Source organism: Propithecus coquereli, unplaced genomic scaffold, assembly GCF_000956105.1.
Source record: "Propithecus coquereli isolate 6110/MARCELLA unplaced genomic scaffold, Pcoq_1.0 Scaffold10, whole genome shotgun sequence".
Lineage (NCBI taxonomy): Eukaryota > Metazoa > Chordata > Mammalia > Primates > Indriidae > Propithecus > Propithecus coquereli.
Genome location: NW_012133858.1, coordinates 17,341,444 through 17,361,071, shown reverse-complemented (window position 1 = coordinate 17,361,071; position 19,628 = coordinate 17,341,444). Strand labels below are relative to the sequence as shown.

The following is a 19,628-nucleotide window of genomic DNA, read 5'->3' as shown; positions in this document are numbered from 1 at the left end:
AGTTATATTATCTTTGGATGGTACAACTTGTACCACGCAAAAAGCAAAAAAGTTAAAAGTTGGCTATTGTGTTTGCCCAAATTTCTACAGGCTCCACTTTGGTTGGTCTTTTCACTATAAAATATGGTAATAAAAATACGGGTATGTAAAGGTCTGTGTATACTGGTGGGAGTGGTAGAAAACATTTGGCAATGTTTAATAATATAATATTGTGCATTTTATTTACACTCGGAAGATTTCCCCCAAAGAATGTTTTAAGTGGTGTACATTATAAATGCCTACCAGTATTTTGATGTAGGATCCCTATCCTGCTGCTTGTTTGGAGCCTGCTGCAGGAGGGACAAGGCTGTCCAGCTGCTGGCGATGTCCTGTATTAATCAACCATTCATAAAACTTGTTCTCCACAAGTACCTGGAACTGCTTCCTCTGATCCCTAAAATCACAAGTGAAAGCAGAAAGAACATAAGAACACTAATTCATCTATATTTAATTCCAAGTGATTACATAACACTTTAATGGGATAACATTAAATGATTCATTATTTCTAGTTATCTTTTTGTTCTCTCTCTGTTTAAAGTACACTAGACCACCCTCCACCACCAAAAAAGGATTGGTCAGATACAATGCCCTCTTTGTAAAGACTTATTCATTGTCAGATATTTACTGAGGACCAAGTGAATGCTGGGTAATGTTCTGATTGATGGGGATAACTGTGTAAAGAAAAGAGAAGAGACAAAGCTCCTGTTCAGGCTGGATGGTACTATTTGACTCCAGAGGGACCACTCACATTGTGATCTATGTAGTCTATGCTCCTGAGGACCCTATATTCTAGTAGGAAAGATAGGTAACAAATAAAATAAATATATGATATAAAGTTAAATAGTTATAAGAGGCTTGGAGAAAAATAGAGCAGGGTAAAGGAATGGAGAATATTGGAAATGCTATTTTAGAAAAAGAATGGACAAAGATGACCTCTCTAAAATGACATTTGTTTAGAGGTCTGAATGAAGTGATGGAGTAAGCAAAATGACTATCTGGAGGAACATACCAAGCAGAAGAAACAGAAAGGACAAAGATTCTAAAGTTAGAGCATATTTAACATGTTCATGGTAAGACAGAAAAGAGTAGCTCCTGACAGCCAGGAGCTAGCTTAGCACTATCCTAGGCCTTGGTGTAGCTGGATCTGGCCTGGCTGTGGTGTTCTTCTGTTGAACGTAAGCAATTCCACAGAATACCAACATAAGACAAAGCCACTCCAGGATGACAGTCCACAGCAAGAACTAGACCACTCCATAATTATATCTCATTCCAGGTGCCCTCTGCCCCCCACCAAAAAAAATCTGTGATCTAAACCACAAAAATGACCAAATGACACCCTTTGAGTGACTGCTGCTTCCCTACAATTACAGTTTTAGTTCTATTTCCTTCCTCTTGCCTTAGATATAAAAATTATTAAGCTATCAAATCACAGAATTACTCTCAGTCCCAGATAGCCCTGCTTCCTAGAACCCTCCCCTAAATCACCTAACACAAGGCAAAATCCCCAAACTTTCACTGAGATAAAACACAGTTCTCTTGCTCCTTGCAATGAGTCTACATATGTTTGTTCTACATATGTTCCCAGCAGTCTTTGGCTAGATGGCAATGACTAAGTAATAGCAAGAAGACTGTTGTATGCTGGGAGGGAGTAAATGAGGAAGAGAATGGCAGCAAATGAGGAAAAGAGAGCCTGATATGTATGGTAAAGACTTTAGATTTTATTCCAAATATGATTAAAAGCCATTAGAGGGGTCAGAGCAGGAAAATGACAAAATCTAATCACTTTCAAATGGATCTTATTGGCAGTCTGTTTTCAAACTGATTTCTGTCTGCCTATATTCCCAAAGTCAAATTGACTACTTTTGTTGTTTCTGGTGTCGCCATGGATCTCACCACTTGAAAACACTATGATTCAGAATTAACATTTATCAAGTGTTTACCACATCCCACACTCTGCGTATGTGTATTAAGTTTTTCACATGTGTAAGAGAATCTAGGCACCTAAATATCAGAAGCTTATTCAAACAACAGAATTTCTTTAAAAGGATATTTTTTCAATGGTCATCCATTTTTATATCACGTTATTATAATGTTATTATTGTATGATATAATATGACATGATCTGGTATGACAATAGTTGAAAGAAAATGATAAAGACATCAGAGGCATTTAAGAACCTCTGGAACCACACTGACTAGGTGTGAATCCAGGCTCCTGTGTGACTTTGGGTAAAGTACCTAATCTCTCAGTTCTTCAGTTTTCTCATCTTTAGTAGGGAATTATTATGAAGAATAAATGAATTAGTACCTAGAAGGTACTTAGAATAGTCTTAAATTATGTGGTATATTCTATATATGATTTCTTTGATTCATGTAACTCTTACATCTATCAACTAAACTTAAGCTTCTTAAAAGAAGGGAGTCCAATACTTGAGTATCCACTCACTCCCATCCCTCGACCCAACAGTGCCTAGAATACTGACCTGAAATCCAAGCTTTCACAAAACTTTAGCACAGCTGTAAAAATGTACAGATTAATTTGTTTTTCCATGGAGTTTCACATAAAATACAAACTATTACTTCTAAAAAATACTCACTTTGTCAAACGAGCCTCCTTCACAGTTTTCTGCCAGATTTGTATCTTCTGTTCTCTTTGACCAAGTGCTTTCTGATATGCAGATGGAAGACCCCCAGGTATCTCTGTTGTGTCCCCTTCCATTTCAAAGGGAATAATAAATACATAGAATTCACAAGGTGGTAAGAGCCGGAAGACACTAGCATCACTGTTCTCTCTGCACACAATCATTGGATTATCCCAATAGTTAGGCACTGTAGCAAGGCCCGTCCTGGCCATATGGTCCTCTAGCATTGGGTAATGGGTATGAAAAGGGGCAAAAGTTACTGTCTGGTTCCCAGAGAGAATAAGTGGGCGCGTAGGCGTCAGAATGTGAAAGATGCACCCTGTGGTAGAAGAGATAGACAAACGGTGGCAAACAGCAATGACTTTAACATTGTCACAATTGTGTAGGTGAAGAGTAGTCTCTACAGGGCCCAAGACAAAGGTACTATTCCTGCATTTCTCAATTGTCACAGATCTGAAAAAAGAAAAAAATGAGATAAATTCCTCTGAATAAGATAAAAACTATTTGACTGAAATATTATTCTCTGAAGGCAAAAAAAGGGTCATAGTCCAAAGAAAATATCCAAATGTCAGAACGCTATGAAGACTGTGCTTACCGTAAGGGGGAGAGCAGATATATAAAAGACTCGTTGCACCGATGAATCTTTACATGTGCCCCCAGCAGCGTATCTGAGCTCTTGGCCAACGTCTGCTTGTAAACCTGGCTCATCACCACCATGCCATGCATCCTAGGGGCCACATGAGTATTACAAGCAATCTTAGCTCTTTTGGTTGTCCCTTCAACTATTTAAGAAAACATATAAATAAATGAGATATTTTCAAATCAAAGAAAACAAACAACCATATGAGGTTACACATGTTTATGTGTATACATGTTTAAAATTAGATATTACATGTGAGGGAAAAAATGTTAGACCTGGGGATTGGGAAAAGAGGTGTTTGCTATACCATTCTCTGTTCTTTTCCGTATTTGTACTATTTCATAATTTTTATGAAAAAAATTTAAAACCCATAAGCCATTTAAGATTGCTTATATATCAAAGATTTTTTCATGTCTACTGTTCGAGTTAAGTAATGTAGCTAAGGTCATATGGCTAGTAAGTGGCAGAGCTGGTCTAACTCAAGTATCTTCTCCTCCATGATGCTTTACTTTATCATCTCAACCATAATTCACCTCTCTAAATTGCCATAATATTAATTCTGCACCCCTCCTAATTAACTTACCACATTATTCCAAAAATCCTATTTGAGTTCATGTCTTTATTCCCAAGATCATTACTATCTAAGAGCACACCTTCCTATCAAATACAGTGTCTTGCACAAACTAACACTCAAAAAATATGTGTAAGTTGCCGTCCTAACATAATCTCACCATTAGGTGACTGGCTTCTCAAACTGTAATTCCCTGCAAGCCACTGGGACACCCTTGTAAACAATACTGGCCAAATGTGGAACGGTCACATAAGTATGCTATTATTCTTTTAAAATAATTCTTATTGTTTATTTTTATTACATATGTACCATGTATGTAATACATGGTTATTGTAGAAAAACAATAGTAAAAGAAGATAAAAATCATTTGTAATCCTACTATCCATCGCTGTTAACATTTTAGTATAATCTTTACTAGGTTGGACATTCTTTCTTTTTTCCTACTAGTGCGTATCTTAACATTCAAAAACTCTCTTGAACCTATATTCTTTTATGAACATCAAGAATTATGTAGTATCTCTTATATATTTATGGGAGCCTTATATATCTGAGAGTCTTACACCTCATACTAGAGCTTAGCTGGATACAGAATTCTTGGATTACAATCTTTTTGCTCAAGATTCTATAGATGTTGTTCAACCATTTTCTGTTTTTTATCATTATAAAAATTTGATACAAAACTTTTTTTCCCCACATTTGTATGAAACCTAATATTTTCTCTATCTCTGATATTCAGAGATTATAGAAGTATATTCTAGTGCATTTTTTTCCCATTCATTTTGCCTAGTACTTGCCTCAGTAGTACAGACACCTAATGGTGTCTCTTAGAACTTGTACCTGGGCCCAGGAGTCATATGGCACCTGAACTTATCCATTTAGCCATTGCTGGATTCTCAGGCATACCAGATGTATCCCAATATTCTCCCTACTGAAAATTTAAATTTCCAATTTAGAAACATCTACTCTGCTTATGCCTATGAAGCTAAAAAGACAGTATCTCTACATGAACTCTCTGAGGTTGTTACCATGGGATGGCCAAATTCTGCTGTGTTGTATAGAAGATAGGAAAGCCTCAAGCAAGTGAGTGTGACGGTGTGAAGGTGAGTCAGGGAAGAGAAAAGCAGAGCAAAGAGAGGACTAACTACAGTTGGAATTTCTGTTAACTGTGACCAAAAGGACCCTGAAGAATAAATCAACTCTCTGAGATTGTTGCTGCCTTGAGAGAAAAAGTCATATAGAAAAGACAGATGTTCCCTTTTTCTCTTTTTTATAGCAGCACTATTTTTTAGGTCCTCTACAGAAGATGTGTGATCATTAATACACTAGAAAACACTAGGTTCCTTAACTTGTCATTCAATTTAATATAGATTAAAATGTTAAAAAATACCTTGGTGAGCCCAAGCCAATTTCTTTCCAGACTTGAGACAAGCAGATGTACCAAATGGATTCCCAGTCAAACAGGATCTCAACCAGGCTTCCAGCTTGTAGAAAGAGAAAGTCTTAGAGATCTTTGAGAAGCCACTTTCTGCATGCAGTGGTTGCCACAGTGCAAGTTCATGAAGTGGATAGATCTTCCTGGTTCTACTTACTGTACCTTCAATAAGAAAGCTGAGTGCCACAACAGCTTCTTGAGACACTAGACTACTACGGGTCAAATGAAATGATGTAGTGAGTTGTTCTGGATCTAAAAGCAGCTCAAGAAGATCTGATAGATGATCCCAGACAAAGGCTTGGTGACTATAATCATTCCAGTTCTAAAAAAATCAAAAGAAAGCACTCTTAACAGAACAAAGAAATTCCGTAAGATCTAAAACTTCTATATTTTAATTATTTTGGATTTATTCTCTGCCTCATCCCCAAAAAGGATTTAGGTGGGTTATAAATCTTATATAGTTTAGTCAGGCATGGTGGCTCCTTTGGGAGGCCGAGGCAGGAGGATTACTTGAGGACAGGAGATCAAGACCAGCCTAGGGAACATAGTGAGACCCTGTCTCTACAAAAAATTAAAAAATTAGCTGGGCATGGTGGTGCCAATCTGTAGTCCCAGCTACTTGGGAGGCTGAGGGAGGAGGATCACTTAAGTCCAAGAGGTCGAGGCTTCAATGAACAATTACATAATCATGCCACTGCATTCCAGCCTGGGCAACAGAGCAAAACTCTGTCTCAAAACAACAAAAAAACACAAACATAAAATTTTTTGCGTATGTGATAGGTGTAAATAGATTCTCTTTCCACTTTAAGTAATTCAAAGTAATACTAATAAATAACCTTTGTGTGTGTCAAGCATTAAGTACTATGCATACTTTAACACATTTAAGCCTAACAGTAATTCCAGAATAGATACCATTATCATACCTATTTTACAGATGAGGAAATGGATTTATGGATTTACAGAAAGGTAAAGAAACTTGATCAAGATCACAGAGCTAGTAAATACTCTAAAAGTTTCAGATGAAACATAAAAGTAACCATGATGGACATTCATTTAGTGAAACACTAGGTTTCTTAATTTACCTTCTCCAATTACAGAAGGAATTTTAAATTCTACTGGGTGAAATGAGGCAATCGATCTTACAGTGACTCTATTTAAGAGAAATTATAACTTTGGGAATAAGCTTTGAGTTGGCAGATGTTCTAGTGATTTGAGCCATTCATTTGATAGATATTTTCTGAGCACCTCTTATTGACATGAAAAAATGTTAAGTGATGAACATAAAAATTGATTAAGACATAGTTCCAGTCCTCAAAGAACTCATGAGAAGACAGTATAAACAAATAACCACAACGCAGTGAGATAAGACCTATAGCAGAGATCAATAAAGATGTTCTACGAGCATGAGAGGAACAACTCCACCAGGGAGAAAAAAATCATAGTGGGTTGCTATTTGAATAGATTCTTGATTTATGCTGGTAGTTAAGCAAACAGATAAGAAAAAAGGCATTGTAGGCATAGGGAACGCATATGCAAAGGCCCAAAGGAGTAGAAATACCTGCTATGTTCAGAGAGCTGAAAATTCTGGACGGGGTATAGGAAGCATGCTGGGAAGTGGCAGCTGAAGTTAAAATGGTAGGCAGGGACCAATCATGAAAGGCCTTGTACGAAATACTAAAACATTTGGATTTTATTTTGTATGCCAGGGACTTCCAAACTATTTTCTAAATAGCTATATCTTTTATTTTTCTTTTTAGTAAGTTCTCCTCTGGATGCCAAAGAAAACAGATCAAAGCGAGCTGTCCTCAGCCTCAACCTGCTCTTTCTCCCTTTCATTGCATTCCCCCTCCTCAAAGTAGGCCATATGGTGGCTCCACAGAATTCAATATGAAACCAACAATGACAAGGAGGATTCACTGACAGAGTTTAGAAGGGAGACAGATATAATCCATCCGTATTTTAGAAAGTCCAGTGTGGTAGGTGGACTGTAGACTAAAGCAGGGTGACCAGCTAGAACCTAATTACAGAAATCAATGCAAAAAAAGTCATTAGATAAAAAAGCTTAGATAAGAGAAAGAAAAGGGACAAATTCAAAGTGTCATGCTGAGGCAGAATCAGTAAGACTTTACAACTAACTGGGTATGGGTGGTGAGAAAGGAGCACGGGTGGGCTGGTGGTAACTTTCACTGGCATAGGGAGTACAAGTTAACTGAAGGAAAGGGAGATTTTACTGTAGGGACACTCAGTCGTCTCCCAGATGAAGTTAGAACTGGAAATGGGAAGCCATCAGAATCTGATTCTCTTTCAGGGGCCAGGGTCTCTCTGCATGTCTCTTCCATTCTCTTCTTTTTCTCTGATGACAAGCACCCCGTGCTTCTCTGATTACCTCAGAGTTTCTAGTCCCTCATAACTCCAGGTCACCTCCACGCATGGTGGCTATTGTGGTCCCAATGCCACTTGGGTTTTTGGTTCAAGCACTTATCACCAAATCATAATTTCCTACTGGGGGTACTGACTAGCCCAGGTCATCACTTCAAATCAGAGCAATTTCAAATACATTGTAACACGTGTCCATCCTGGTCCTATCAGTTGTTTGGAAAGGTCATGCTATAGCACAAAACCAGAGTCACCATTTACTGGTGCCTGGTATGCAACAAATCCCATGGTAATATAACTGAATTCTCACAGCCATAGGGAAATAGGCAGTATTATCCCCATCTAGAGAGGGGAAGCCAAGGTCTAGAGAAGTTAACTGACTTGCCTGAAATCATGTGACTATTAAGTGAGAGCCAGATAAGCCTGCAGACTGCCTTGGCTCAAAACACCATCTCCTATTAGTGCCCATTCAGCAGGAACTGCATGTGGAGAGAGCAGGCAATGATTGGCATTGCTGATACACCTGGACTTGAACATTCTGAATTTCAGGTATAGCTAGGGCAACTACGTGAAGGGATAAATATGAGGCAAGAATTCTGGGATGGAGACAAAGTTAGGAGTTATTGAGATATATGAGGTCATGGGAATAGAAAGAATTATCTTGAATGAATATGTTGAGTGAGGAAACTGCCACAGGCAGAATAGCTGCTGCATGTAAGGACCAGGGGGAGAGAAATTTATGAAAAATGGTGAGAAGGAATAATCACAAGCTGAACCAAGAGGGTGTAGCATCATAGAATATAAGGGAGGACAGATTTATTAAAAAGAGATTATAAAAGTGCCAAACAACACAGAGGTTTTTTTTTTGTTGTTTTTTTCTTTTTTAGCCTCAGAACATTTTTAAAGAGCCTGCACATGGCATTAATACTGAGGTCTACGTTTTAAAGTTTTTCAGAATACTTCCACAAAAACAGGTAAAAACATTTGGTTTTTTTTTACAAAAACAGACAGAAAAAGCAATAAGACATTTTCTAAAGCTCACAATGTGAGGCAGTTAAATTTAACTTCTAGGTTGTCACATCATATATAAGTACTTAAGCATAATTAAGCAATATGAGAAGATATTTTTATAGAAAATTTTTCAGATTTCAACAGACTTTGCAAACACATCTTTTTGTTTATCCTATTTTAGTCAAATGAGTAGACTCAAATTCATTAACATTTGCAAAAATGGGAATGCTAATAGAATATAGTGAATGATTTGCCCAAAAATCATGCTAGTGTTTTTTACATCAGTGAAAGTAGTGTATCAAAATCATTTCTCTATACACACTTCTCTGCACACATTGATTTTGTTTCATAATAAGAGAAAGTAAAAAGTAAAAAACAAAACAAGCCATCAAATCACTGGCTTATGTAAGAAATCCCAACATAATTTTTAATGAAGGTGAACCATTTCCCTCATAAATTGTTCATTTTAGAGAAAGAGACCAAAATATAAACAGTACCTTATTATGACAATTGGATTTTTCAGTCAGGTCAGGAGACCGAGATCTATTTCTGGGACTAGGCCACTCTTCTCCAATCAAAGATGTCCTCAAGGAGACCTTATTTAACTGTTGTATGTATAAGAAGAGCAGAAACTGTAGGGTGTCCACTGAAACCTACCCAAGAAGAAAATAAATGATGAATACATGTCATATTTATTTAAAAAAATGTTTTTCTCACCTCATGTCAGTAGAAAAGTAAAACACATCTTAAAACAATATCACTAATCTACAACTAAGTAAACAGTAAATTCACAAGTTTTCTGATCCTAAGAAAACAATTTAGAAACACTGCTAGTAGTTGATATGTATGTCTCTGATATGGAGATGTAGGAGTGTCTAAGACTAATTAAAATGGAGTCATTTACCTTTGTAGAAAGCTGGATAGCATCTATGGCCATAGCAATTCTCTCCCAAAACTGATGAAGGGGAAAGAATGAAGTATACACTTTTTTAAAGTACGTTATCTCAGAAATTTATAGTTAAAAAAACCACCTTAGTAATTTGAATAAATAAATGAATAGATGGAAGAAAGAAAGAAGGAAATTCAGTGAAGACACAAAGGTTTAACCTAAGGCTCAAAGACTTATCAAGAAAGTTTAGGATATCAGTGCAACTGCCAAAATTTTATGTATTTTTTTGTGTATGTACATTTTGTGGAGAAGCAGGCTTCAGGTTTTCACCAAATTTTTTTTTTTTTGAGAAGGGGTCTCACTATATTGCCCAGGCTGGTCTGAAATTCCTGAGCTCAAGCAATCCTCTTGCCTCAGCCTCCTGAGTAGCTGGCATTACAGGCAAGTGCCTCTGTACCTGGCTGGTTTTCACCAGATTCTTAAAGGGGTATTTGACTTAAAGAGAAAAATACTACTAGTTTGATAGATGTATAAAGTCATTTCTTATTCAAGGAAGGGTTTGGTTTGAAACTCACAATTTGAAGCTCTTGATTATCCTCAGATACCCATCCCAATGCATAAACAGGAGAGGCAAAAAAGTGAAGTAATACATCTGGGTGTACAGCTATATTCTCCCTGATTCTCAACCTGGCTAAAAATCACTACCATCTGAAGAACTTAAAAGTATAGATTCTCAAGATCACCCAGATCTATTCAATCTACTGTCAATGTTGAGTCCCATGAATTTATATATTTTATAAATTTTCAATTACTTAAACTTTTGAAATAACTAGATTCATATGCAGTTGTGAAAACTGATAGAGAGAGATCCCATGTACCCTTTACCCATCCTGCAAAACTACAGCACAATATCACAATCAGGATACTGACACTGATACAGTCAAGATACAGAAATTTTCCATCAATGTAAGAATCTCTCATGTTGTCCTTTTATAGCCACACCCTTTCCTTAACCCCTAGCAACCACTTACTGGTTTGCCATCACTATGATTTTGACATTTCAAGAGTGTTATATAAATGGAATCATATAATATGTAACCTTTTGGGATTAGCTTTTTCACTCAGCATAAGTCCTTGATTTTATAATTTTTTTTTTTTTTTTTTTTTTTGAGACAGAGTCTCACTGTGTTGCCCGGGGTAGAGTGCCATGGCGTCATCCTAGCTCACAGCAACCTCAAACTCCTGGGCTCAAGCAATCCTTCTGCCTCAGCCTCCCGAGTAGCTGAGACTACAGGCACGTGCCACCATGCCTGGCTAATTTTTTCTATATATTTTTAGTTGTCTGATTAATTTCTTTCTATTTTTAGTAGAGACGGGGTCTCGCTCTTGCTCAGGCTGGTCTCGAACTCCTGAGCTCAAACAATCCACCCGCCTCGGCCTCCCAGAGTGCCAGGATTACAGGCGTGAGCCACCGCGCCTGGCCGATTTTATAAATTTTTAACAATTATTTGTCATATTATCATTATTTCTTCCTATAGTCTCCTTGTGAGACTATATGATCCTTGTCTTTTCCATTTTTATATACCTAGTAACTAGCATAGAATCTGGTACATAATAAGCACTCAAGAAATTTGGAAATCCCTAAAGGTTTTATTCACCTCTGTATCCACAGCATCTACTACTATACATAGCACACAGTAGGCACTCAATAAATATTTGAATAATGAATAAATGTAATACCCTTCCCCTCTTGGTTGCTAGATAAACTTCTTTTCAATTTCCAAAACCCTGTTTAGATATTACCCCATACAGCAGAGACTGGCTAGATGCTAACTAAATATCTTTTCTCTTCTTCCTGGGCACAAAATTAGATGGCATTTCCTACTCCCCACCCCTTGCAGTTAGATATGGTATAACTAAGTTATGGTCAATGGAATGTGGATTAATTCATATTTACCACTTTCAAGCCTGACCCATAAAACTCTCCCAAAAGAAATGGGAGCAAAGGACTCTGAAGCCCTAATGGGCATGGCTGTGGCAAATTGCATCATTATTTTCAATTGTTCACTTACCCATCCTCCAAGTGGCTTATACAGCCCTACCCATGGCCATGGGATTTTCCTTATCTCCTGTATTGTAGTTTACCTTTCCATCTCATTGACTTTAGCCTTGGTTATGTGACAAAGCATTAGCCAAGGGAATGAAAGTAGTCATAGTTTATGTCACATCTGAGCAAAAGTTTTAAGAGGCATCATGAGAACCCCAAAATAAACCCACACATATACAGTCAACTAATTTTCCACGAGCATGCCAAAAATACAAAATGAAGAAAGAATAGTTACATCAATAAATGGTGCTAAGAAAACTGGATATCCACATGCAAAAGAATGAAATTGAGCTAATAGCTTAAATCATACAAGATCAACTCAAAATGGATTAAAGACCTGAAACGGTGAAACTCCTAGAAGAAAAATAAGGAAAAAGCTCCTTGACATTGGTCTTGTTATTGATTTTTTAGATATGATACCGAAAGTACAGGCAAGAAATGCAAAAATAAACAAGTGGGATTATCTTTTGTAAGCAAAGGAAACAATCAACAAAAGGCAACCTACAGAATGGGGGAAAATATTTGCAAACCATATATATGTGTGTATGTGTGTATGAGATAAGGGATTAATGTCCAAAATATACATAATGAACTCCTATGGCTCGATACCAAGAAAAAATAACTCAATTAAAAAATGGGCAAAAGACTGAATGGACATTTCTCCAAAGACATACAAATGGCCAACAGGTATATGAAAAGGGGTTCAACATTACAAGTCATTAGGGAAATGTAAATCAAAACCACAATGAGATATCACCTCACACTTGTTAACAAAAGATTACTAAGTGTTGGCAAGGATGTGGAGAAAAAGGAACCCTGGTTCACTGTTGGAAGGAATGTAAAATTGGTGCAGCCATTACGGAAAACAGTATGGCAGCTCCTCAAAAAACTAAAAATGGAACTACCATATGATCCGGCAATCCCATTTCTGGGTATTTATCCAAAGGAATTGATATCAGGATTTTGAAGAGATAACTGCATTCTCGTGTTCACTGCAGCATTACTGACAATAGCCAAAGCATGGAAACAACCTAAATATCAATCAATAGATGAATGGATAAAGAAAATCTGGGGTGTGTGTGTGTCTACATACTACATATACAGTATATACATATATATATACACACACACACATATACACACACTATATATACACACATATACAAAACTGAATATTATTCAACCTTAAAAAGAAGGAAAGCTTGCCAGTTTCAACGACATGAGTGGACCTGGAAGACGTTATGCTAAGTGAAATAAGCCAGACATAGAAAGACAAATACTGCAAAATTGCACTTACATGTGGAATCTAAAATAGTCAAACTCATAGAAACAGGGAGAATGGTGTTTGCCAAGGGCTGGGAGGAGGGGAAAATGGAGAGGTGATGATCAACGGATACAAAGTTTCAGTGATGCAAGAAAATTAAGTTCTGGAGATCTACTATATAGCATAGTGCCTATAGCTAATAATACTATATTGTATACAGTAGATCTTACGTTAGTGTTCTTAACACATACACACACAAAAATAATAATAAAGGAGGTAAGGGCAACTTTGGGAGATGATGGATATGTCTATGGCCTACTATCCTCAAACTCAAGTTGTATACATTAAAGAAGAAAAAACAGAGGCATCATGAGTTTCCTCCTGCCTCTGTTACTCTTTCCTTCTGTTACAAGAATAGGAATGGCCTACACAGAAGCTATTTCTTCAGGCCAGGGGCCCAAATGAGAAGACATATAGAGACAAGTCACGGCTTAGAAGAGAGCCACAGCTAAAGTGTAGCCTACAGGTTAAATAAGTAAGAAATAAACCTTTGTTACTGTAAACCACTAGAATTTCATCTTGTTTGTTTTTAACGGCAGCAAAGCTGATTAATATAATTGTGACTCCAAATGATAGAAGAATGGATCCTGGGGCCGGGCGCAGTGGCTCACGCCTGTAATCCTAGCACTCTGGGAGGCCGAGGCGGGCGGATCGTTCTGAGCTCAGGAGTTCGAGACCAGCCTGAGCAAGAGCGAGACCCCATCTCTACCAAAAAATGGAAAGAAATTAATTGGACAGCTAAAAATATATGTAGAAAAAATTATCCGGGCATGGTGGCGCGTGCCTGTGGTCCCAGCTACTCGGGAGGCTGAGACAGTACGATTGCTTGAGCCCAGGAGTTTGAGGTTGCTGTGAGCTAGGTTGACGCCTCGGCACCCGCCCCAAGCAAGAGAGTGAGACTCTGTCTCAAAAAAAAAAAAAAAAAAAAAAAAAAAAGAATGGATCCTGGGTCACTGTTTGGACAACAGCAGGTCAGAGATTTATCTAACCAGGTGTACCTGTGTTGGGATGCTGCATGAGTGAGAAATAAACTGTCATTATTCTAAGCCATTGAAATTCTGAGATTGTGTGTCACTCTGATTAATATATTTTCTCTGTGAAGTCTTTCCTGATCACCAGAATAAATCATTCTTTACTCAATTTCTGTACTTTGTGCCTTTTATTATTGTACACATCACAGTATTAAATAGCACTTTTTTATACACCAGCTTCCCCTACTAGTCTATAAGCTCCATAAGAGCAGAGATGCTATCCTAATGATCTTTGAATCTCAGCACACAGCAGATGTTCATTTTAAAACAGGCGCTCTCACGGTAACATATCAATGGTTCATAACACTCATCGCAAAATACTTTTAAAGTGAATGAAAATATTTCCCTCTTTCAATTACAGTGTTCCTGTGCTTTGGGAGTAGGTGAATAAAGATTGGTAAGTAAGGACTAATTTATTGAATACATTAAATACTGCCAAACTGGAACTGCTAAAATTCAAGTGGTATTCTGAGATCACAAATGGTCATTAAACTAAAACTTCAAACTATACAGCTAGTACAAAAGTTAAGAATGGGTTATTTTCCAAAGTAATTAAACACACACACCATAATCAATCCATACCTGATTTCTCTGCTTTTCAACTTCATCCTCAGTTATGCAGTTGGACAGAATCTCAGACCATTCCAGTCGCTCCTCAGGTGTCCTCACCGAAAGGCTATCAAATATTTCAAAGTAAAGCCATGCCAGGTCCTTAGCCAACTGCAGCTTCCCACATGCAATGTGCCTCCATGTAGACCAGTAGAGGCGTGGGTAGGCTCCCTCTGTTGCCCGGGTTCGCACATAGGTGGATATCTTCCTGAGATAGTGAAGACTAAACTTGGATGGAGGGGGGATCTGCAAGGTACCCACTATAAAGGGTTCTGCTTTCACCCAGAGGAGAACTCCGGACTGATCCATATTATTTCTAGGGACATCTGGGTGAAAAGGCTTCTTTGCATACCTAGGAAACAAAATTTCTTCATAAACTGATTTGAAACAAATCTCATTTATACATTTCCTTGGAAGGTGGCCCTTTCCTTAATTGTGTTAAATGTACTACATCATCAGCTTAAAAAACAGCTCTAGTTTATCAACCAAGAGCAGAATAAATTTTTGGTCAGATCTCATTACAGTCTATTTGAGCAAAAAAAAAAAATTGTGATAAAATTATACTACTTGAATTGTTAGAAATGGTTGTTTCAGGAAGAGTGTGTCAATGCATGCAGTCTGAGTGGGATTCCTGCTTAGGGCAGGAAGAAAAGAAGGAATGGGAGGTGGGGAGGAAGTAATCCTATCACAGGAAATCTTGTCACTGAGAAGGAACATTGGTCAAAATAAGAATAAAATTTCAGAGTTAAATCACTTGCACAGGGAGGATAGTTGGTTAAAGATTTGCATGTGTTAGCTGACCATTTAAGTTCAATATGAGGTAGCAGACAAGAATGCTAATGTAAACATAGGCTGCAAATACAGATCAAGGGAAGCATATTTATTTATTCTCTTTAACAGTGAACTCACTCTGAGGTATTCTATCACGCTCAGTTCAGGTGTAGTATTTTTGGATTTTGTTTGTTGTTTTTTTGTTATAACAATGATACATGATTTTTATGGAACATTTATAAAATATCTAAAAATAGAAGGGGGGAATCATCTACAGTTTCCGTCACTAAAGGGCAACTAGTTAATATTTTATTGTACTGCCTTCTCGTCTTTTTTTCTACATAGATTAGATGTTTGTTTGTTTTTGAATTTTCATAGTTGTGATAATATCACACATACAATTCTGTATTATTTAAAAAGTCTCAGAGCATTCTGGCCAGGCATGGTGGCTCATACCTGTAAACCTAGCACTTTGGGATTCTGATATAAAAGGATTGTTTGAGACCAGGAGTTGGAGATCAGCCTGAACAACAAAGTGAGACCCCGATCTCTATAAAAAATGGAACAATTAGCTGGTGTGGTGGCAGTGCCAGCATTCCCAGTTACTGAGGAGGCTGAGGAGGAAGAATCGTTTCGCCCTGGAGTTTGAGGTTACAGTGAGCTATGATTTCGCCACTGCACTCCAGCATGGGTGACAGAGCAAGACCTATCTCAAAACAAAAATAAAAACAAATAAAAGTTTCACAGCATTCTAAATAAACATACTCTAATTTAATCAACCATTCTCTCATTTTTAGACACTTAGTAGGTTTAAGATTTTTCATGAAAACAAGATAGCCAAAATATTGATCATTGTTGAAGCTGGATAATGGGCATGAGGGGGCTCATTATTTTACTTTTTTGTACGTCAAAAATTTTCATTATAAAAAGTTCTAATATTGTCACTATTTTAAAGAATGCTAGGACTACCATCTTTCTTCATATTTTCTGCAATATATTTCCTAGAGAAAATTTTCTGATGTGTATTTGTGAAATGAAGTAACTGACATTTCTGAAACTCCTGACGTACATTCCCATTGCTTTCCACATGATTTTATCAAATTGTACCACCATGTGATCACGGTACTCACTTCTATTGAGCACTCCTCAGCATTAGTAGCATCGTTTAAAAAATCCAAAAAATCATACAAAAAATTAATTATATGATGGATGAAAAATGTTATGTTCTGCACTGATTCTAAGAAAGTTGTGCTTCTCTTCAGACTGACCTGTTCAAAAAATAACTGACATCAATCAAGTGCTTACCACATGCCAGGTAGCATAATCAGTATCTTGCATATTTCACCTCTTTCATCCTCACAATCACCTGGAGATATAGTACATATCATCATCCTCATTTTCCAATAAGAAAATTGAAGCTTAGCGAAGTTAAGGGACTTACCCAAGGACATATACTCTGTTGGCGCAGCCCTAGATTAGGATTCCGATCTGATTTGATAATTGCATTGCTACAAATATACTTTGGAAACCCAGTTTTGGGAGAGTCTCTGAAAAATGGGAACGGATCCAGAAAAGAATTACCAGCATAAAGGGCCTTAGACAGGAGGCCATCTAAGGGGGCAGGTGAAATAACATGGGAGCGTGAACCCAAAAGAAAGGCATGGGAGGGTAAATGGCAGCTGTCTCCGAATATGGGACTGGCTTTGCTGTCGTTCTGAGTAAAACCAGACGATGAAAATTAGGTGAGGAAGACTTTAGTTCTCTCCAAAATGTAACAGGCTGCTCTGTGAGGACTGAGCTCCTGTCCTGATGTGTACAGACCTTGAGGATGAACCCTCAATTCGAACTCCGAGATTGGACAGGGCTAAATTCGTAAACATTCACACACTGGGGCTCTTGTCCTCGAGGTGCGCGGGAGTTAGGGTTTTTCAGGACGAGAGATCGGCGTGGGCCCATGGCGGTCCTCCTGAGGCTGGCCCGCCACCTCGGACGTGATCCCGGGTAGGACTTGGCGTGGGCCGCCCGAGCGCCCGACCAGACTTCAGGAACACAGACACCCAAGCTGACAGGGTCCGCAGCCGACCCGAGACCGGGCGAAAGCGAAGGCGGTTTCCCCAGCCCGAGCCTGAAGCTTGACCGGCCCACACGCCCCTCCCTGGTGCCAGCCCGGGCGTAGTTACCTGCGAAGGCAGGCGGTCGCTCCGCTGCACCGCTCCGCGCGCCACCGTAGCCCGCGCCCCGCTCCACTGGCCCGCCCCTCGCCCTCCGCCGCGCCGACAGCGCAAGCGCGAAGCCTCGCACCACTGAGAGCCGGCGGACCCCGTTGCTAGAGCGGCAGATTGCCGCTTCTGCCGCTCAGAGAAACTTGGTTGCTCTGAGTCTCGCAGTGGGACCTGGAGCCAGACCACGGCTTTCTGGTGTTGCGCCTTTCAACCTAGGGGAGTAGGAAGTTTTCTATTGCTCCACATAACTGGGGTCAGCCAATAGCTGCTGTTAAGGTCAGCACGCTTTCATCAGTAATAATAACGATGATGATGGCAGTTTAAATTTATAGAGCGTTTACTATGACCTGAGCACTGTATAAAGCAACTTTATATGTATTATTTCAGTCTTCCCAAGAGCCCCTTAGGTGCATTTATTTTACTGATGAAGAAACTAGTAGAAAGGTGAAAGTAACACACCCCTAAGATCATACCAGAGGCAGCCAAGATTCATATCCAGGCCGTCTGAAGCGAGACCGCCACTGCCTGCACCGCCTCTCTCCTTCTCCCCACCCCCACCCCACCTAGCGTTCGCTCCTTAACTTAGCTTTACCTCCTAGTTTCTGCCTTCATGAAGCTTTTTTTGGATTCCACCCAGCAGACCTCACTCCTTTCTTTAAACCTCCATTTCATTATTTCTGGACATTTCCTGCTTTCTTAGTTCGTTTATGGCCTCTCTAGGTGTAGAAGATACAGAAGTAAATCAGATCATAAAATGCAATTTAGTTTCTCTTACAGTGGCCTCTCTCCCCTACTAGGCATCTTCCTGAAAGCAGGGGCTTCAGATTTAAATAGACTTGGGTTAGAATACAGTCTACACCACTTAATATTAATAGCTCAGTGACCTTGAGCAAGTTTCTTTTTTTTTTGCACCCCCCCCCAGCAAATTTCATCACCTCTCTGTGCCTTAGTTTTCCGAAACAGCAATTATTATTTGTTGAGCACCACTGTGTGTCTGGCACAGTGCTAGGCACTAAAGTTACAATGGTGAACAAAACAGACAAGGTTCTTGCTTTCTTGGGGTGTATAAGTTAATAGGGAGAATAGACAATACATATTAAGGAATAAAATGGAATAATTACAGATAGTAGTAAATGCTATGAAGATTGGAGCTGGGCGTCAGAGAAGGCCACTTTGTAGTGCTGAATTTGAACTGAGGCCTGAAGAATAAGAAGCCAGCCATCCGAAGATCACAGTCAAAGCAACTTCTACTCAGAAATATTTGAGCACCTACTCCATGCCAGGCACTGTTCTAAGGTACTGTTTTATACATCTTTGAACACAGTCTAGAGATCCATGCTTTCATGAAACTGGCATTTTAATATGTGAGTGTGGAGCCAGCGATGGAAAAAATGAAATAGAGTAGCGTAAGAATAAGGGATTCAGTAGGGGCTAATTTTGATTGGTTAGTCAGGGAAGTCTTCTCTGAGGTGGTGACATGTAAGCTGATATCTGAGTTTAAAAAAAAAAGGAATCACCCACGTTAGGATCTGAGGGAGGGAACGTAAATGGAACAGCTAGTACAAAGGCCCTAGGTAGGAATGAGCTTGGTGTATTCAAGAAAGAGAAAGAAAGCCAGTTTTGCTGGAACATGGTGAGGAGTATAACAGGTGAGGGTACAAAGCATATAAGGTTTTGTAAACTAGCAGAGAGTTGGGATTTTATTCTAATTGCAATTGGAAAGTCATTCGAGGCTTTTAAGAATGGAATGACATGATTTGACATGTTTTTAAAAAATCATGGGATAGGAGACAAGAATGAGAAACAGATACTAAGATATTAAGTAAGATGTTAAGAGTGGGTGTAAGGAGACCAGTTAGGAGGCCCTTGCCAGGTGAGAGATGATGTGACTTGGCCCAGAGACCTAGTAATAAAGATGTAGAGTAGTTTTCTGCAACAGCAATTATTATTTGTTGAGCACCGTTT

General features: G+C 38.6%; 1 protein-coding gene across 1 annotated transcript; it reads right to left on the bottom strand.

The window, feature by feature from the left end:
• Positions 1-281: 281 nt before the first annotated feature.
• Positions 282-17,680, bottom strand: TBCCD1 (TBCC domain containing 1). Its single transcript, XM_012640243.1, has 7 exons — positions 17,622-17,680; positions 14,644-15,022; positions 9,208-9,363; positions 5,279-5,645; positions 3,276-3,462; positions 2,636-3,133; positions 282-433 (listed from the first exon to the last, which is right to left on the bottom strand). The coding sequence occupies exons 2-7, from the start codon at positions 14,977-14,979 to the stop codon at positions 304-306; spliced, it is 1,674 nt and encodes a 557-aa protein (XP_012495697.1). The 5' UTR covers positions 14,980-15,022; positions 17,622-17,680; the 3' UTR covers positions 282-303.
• Between the last annotated feature and the right edge of the window lie 1,948 nt (positions 17,681-19,628).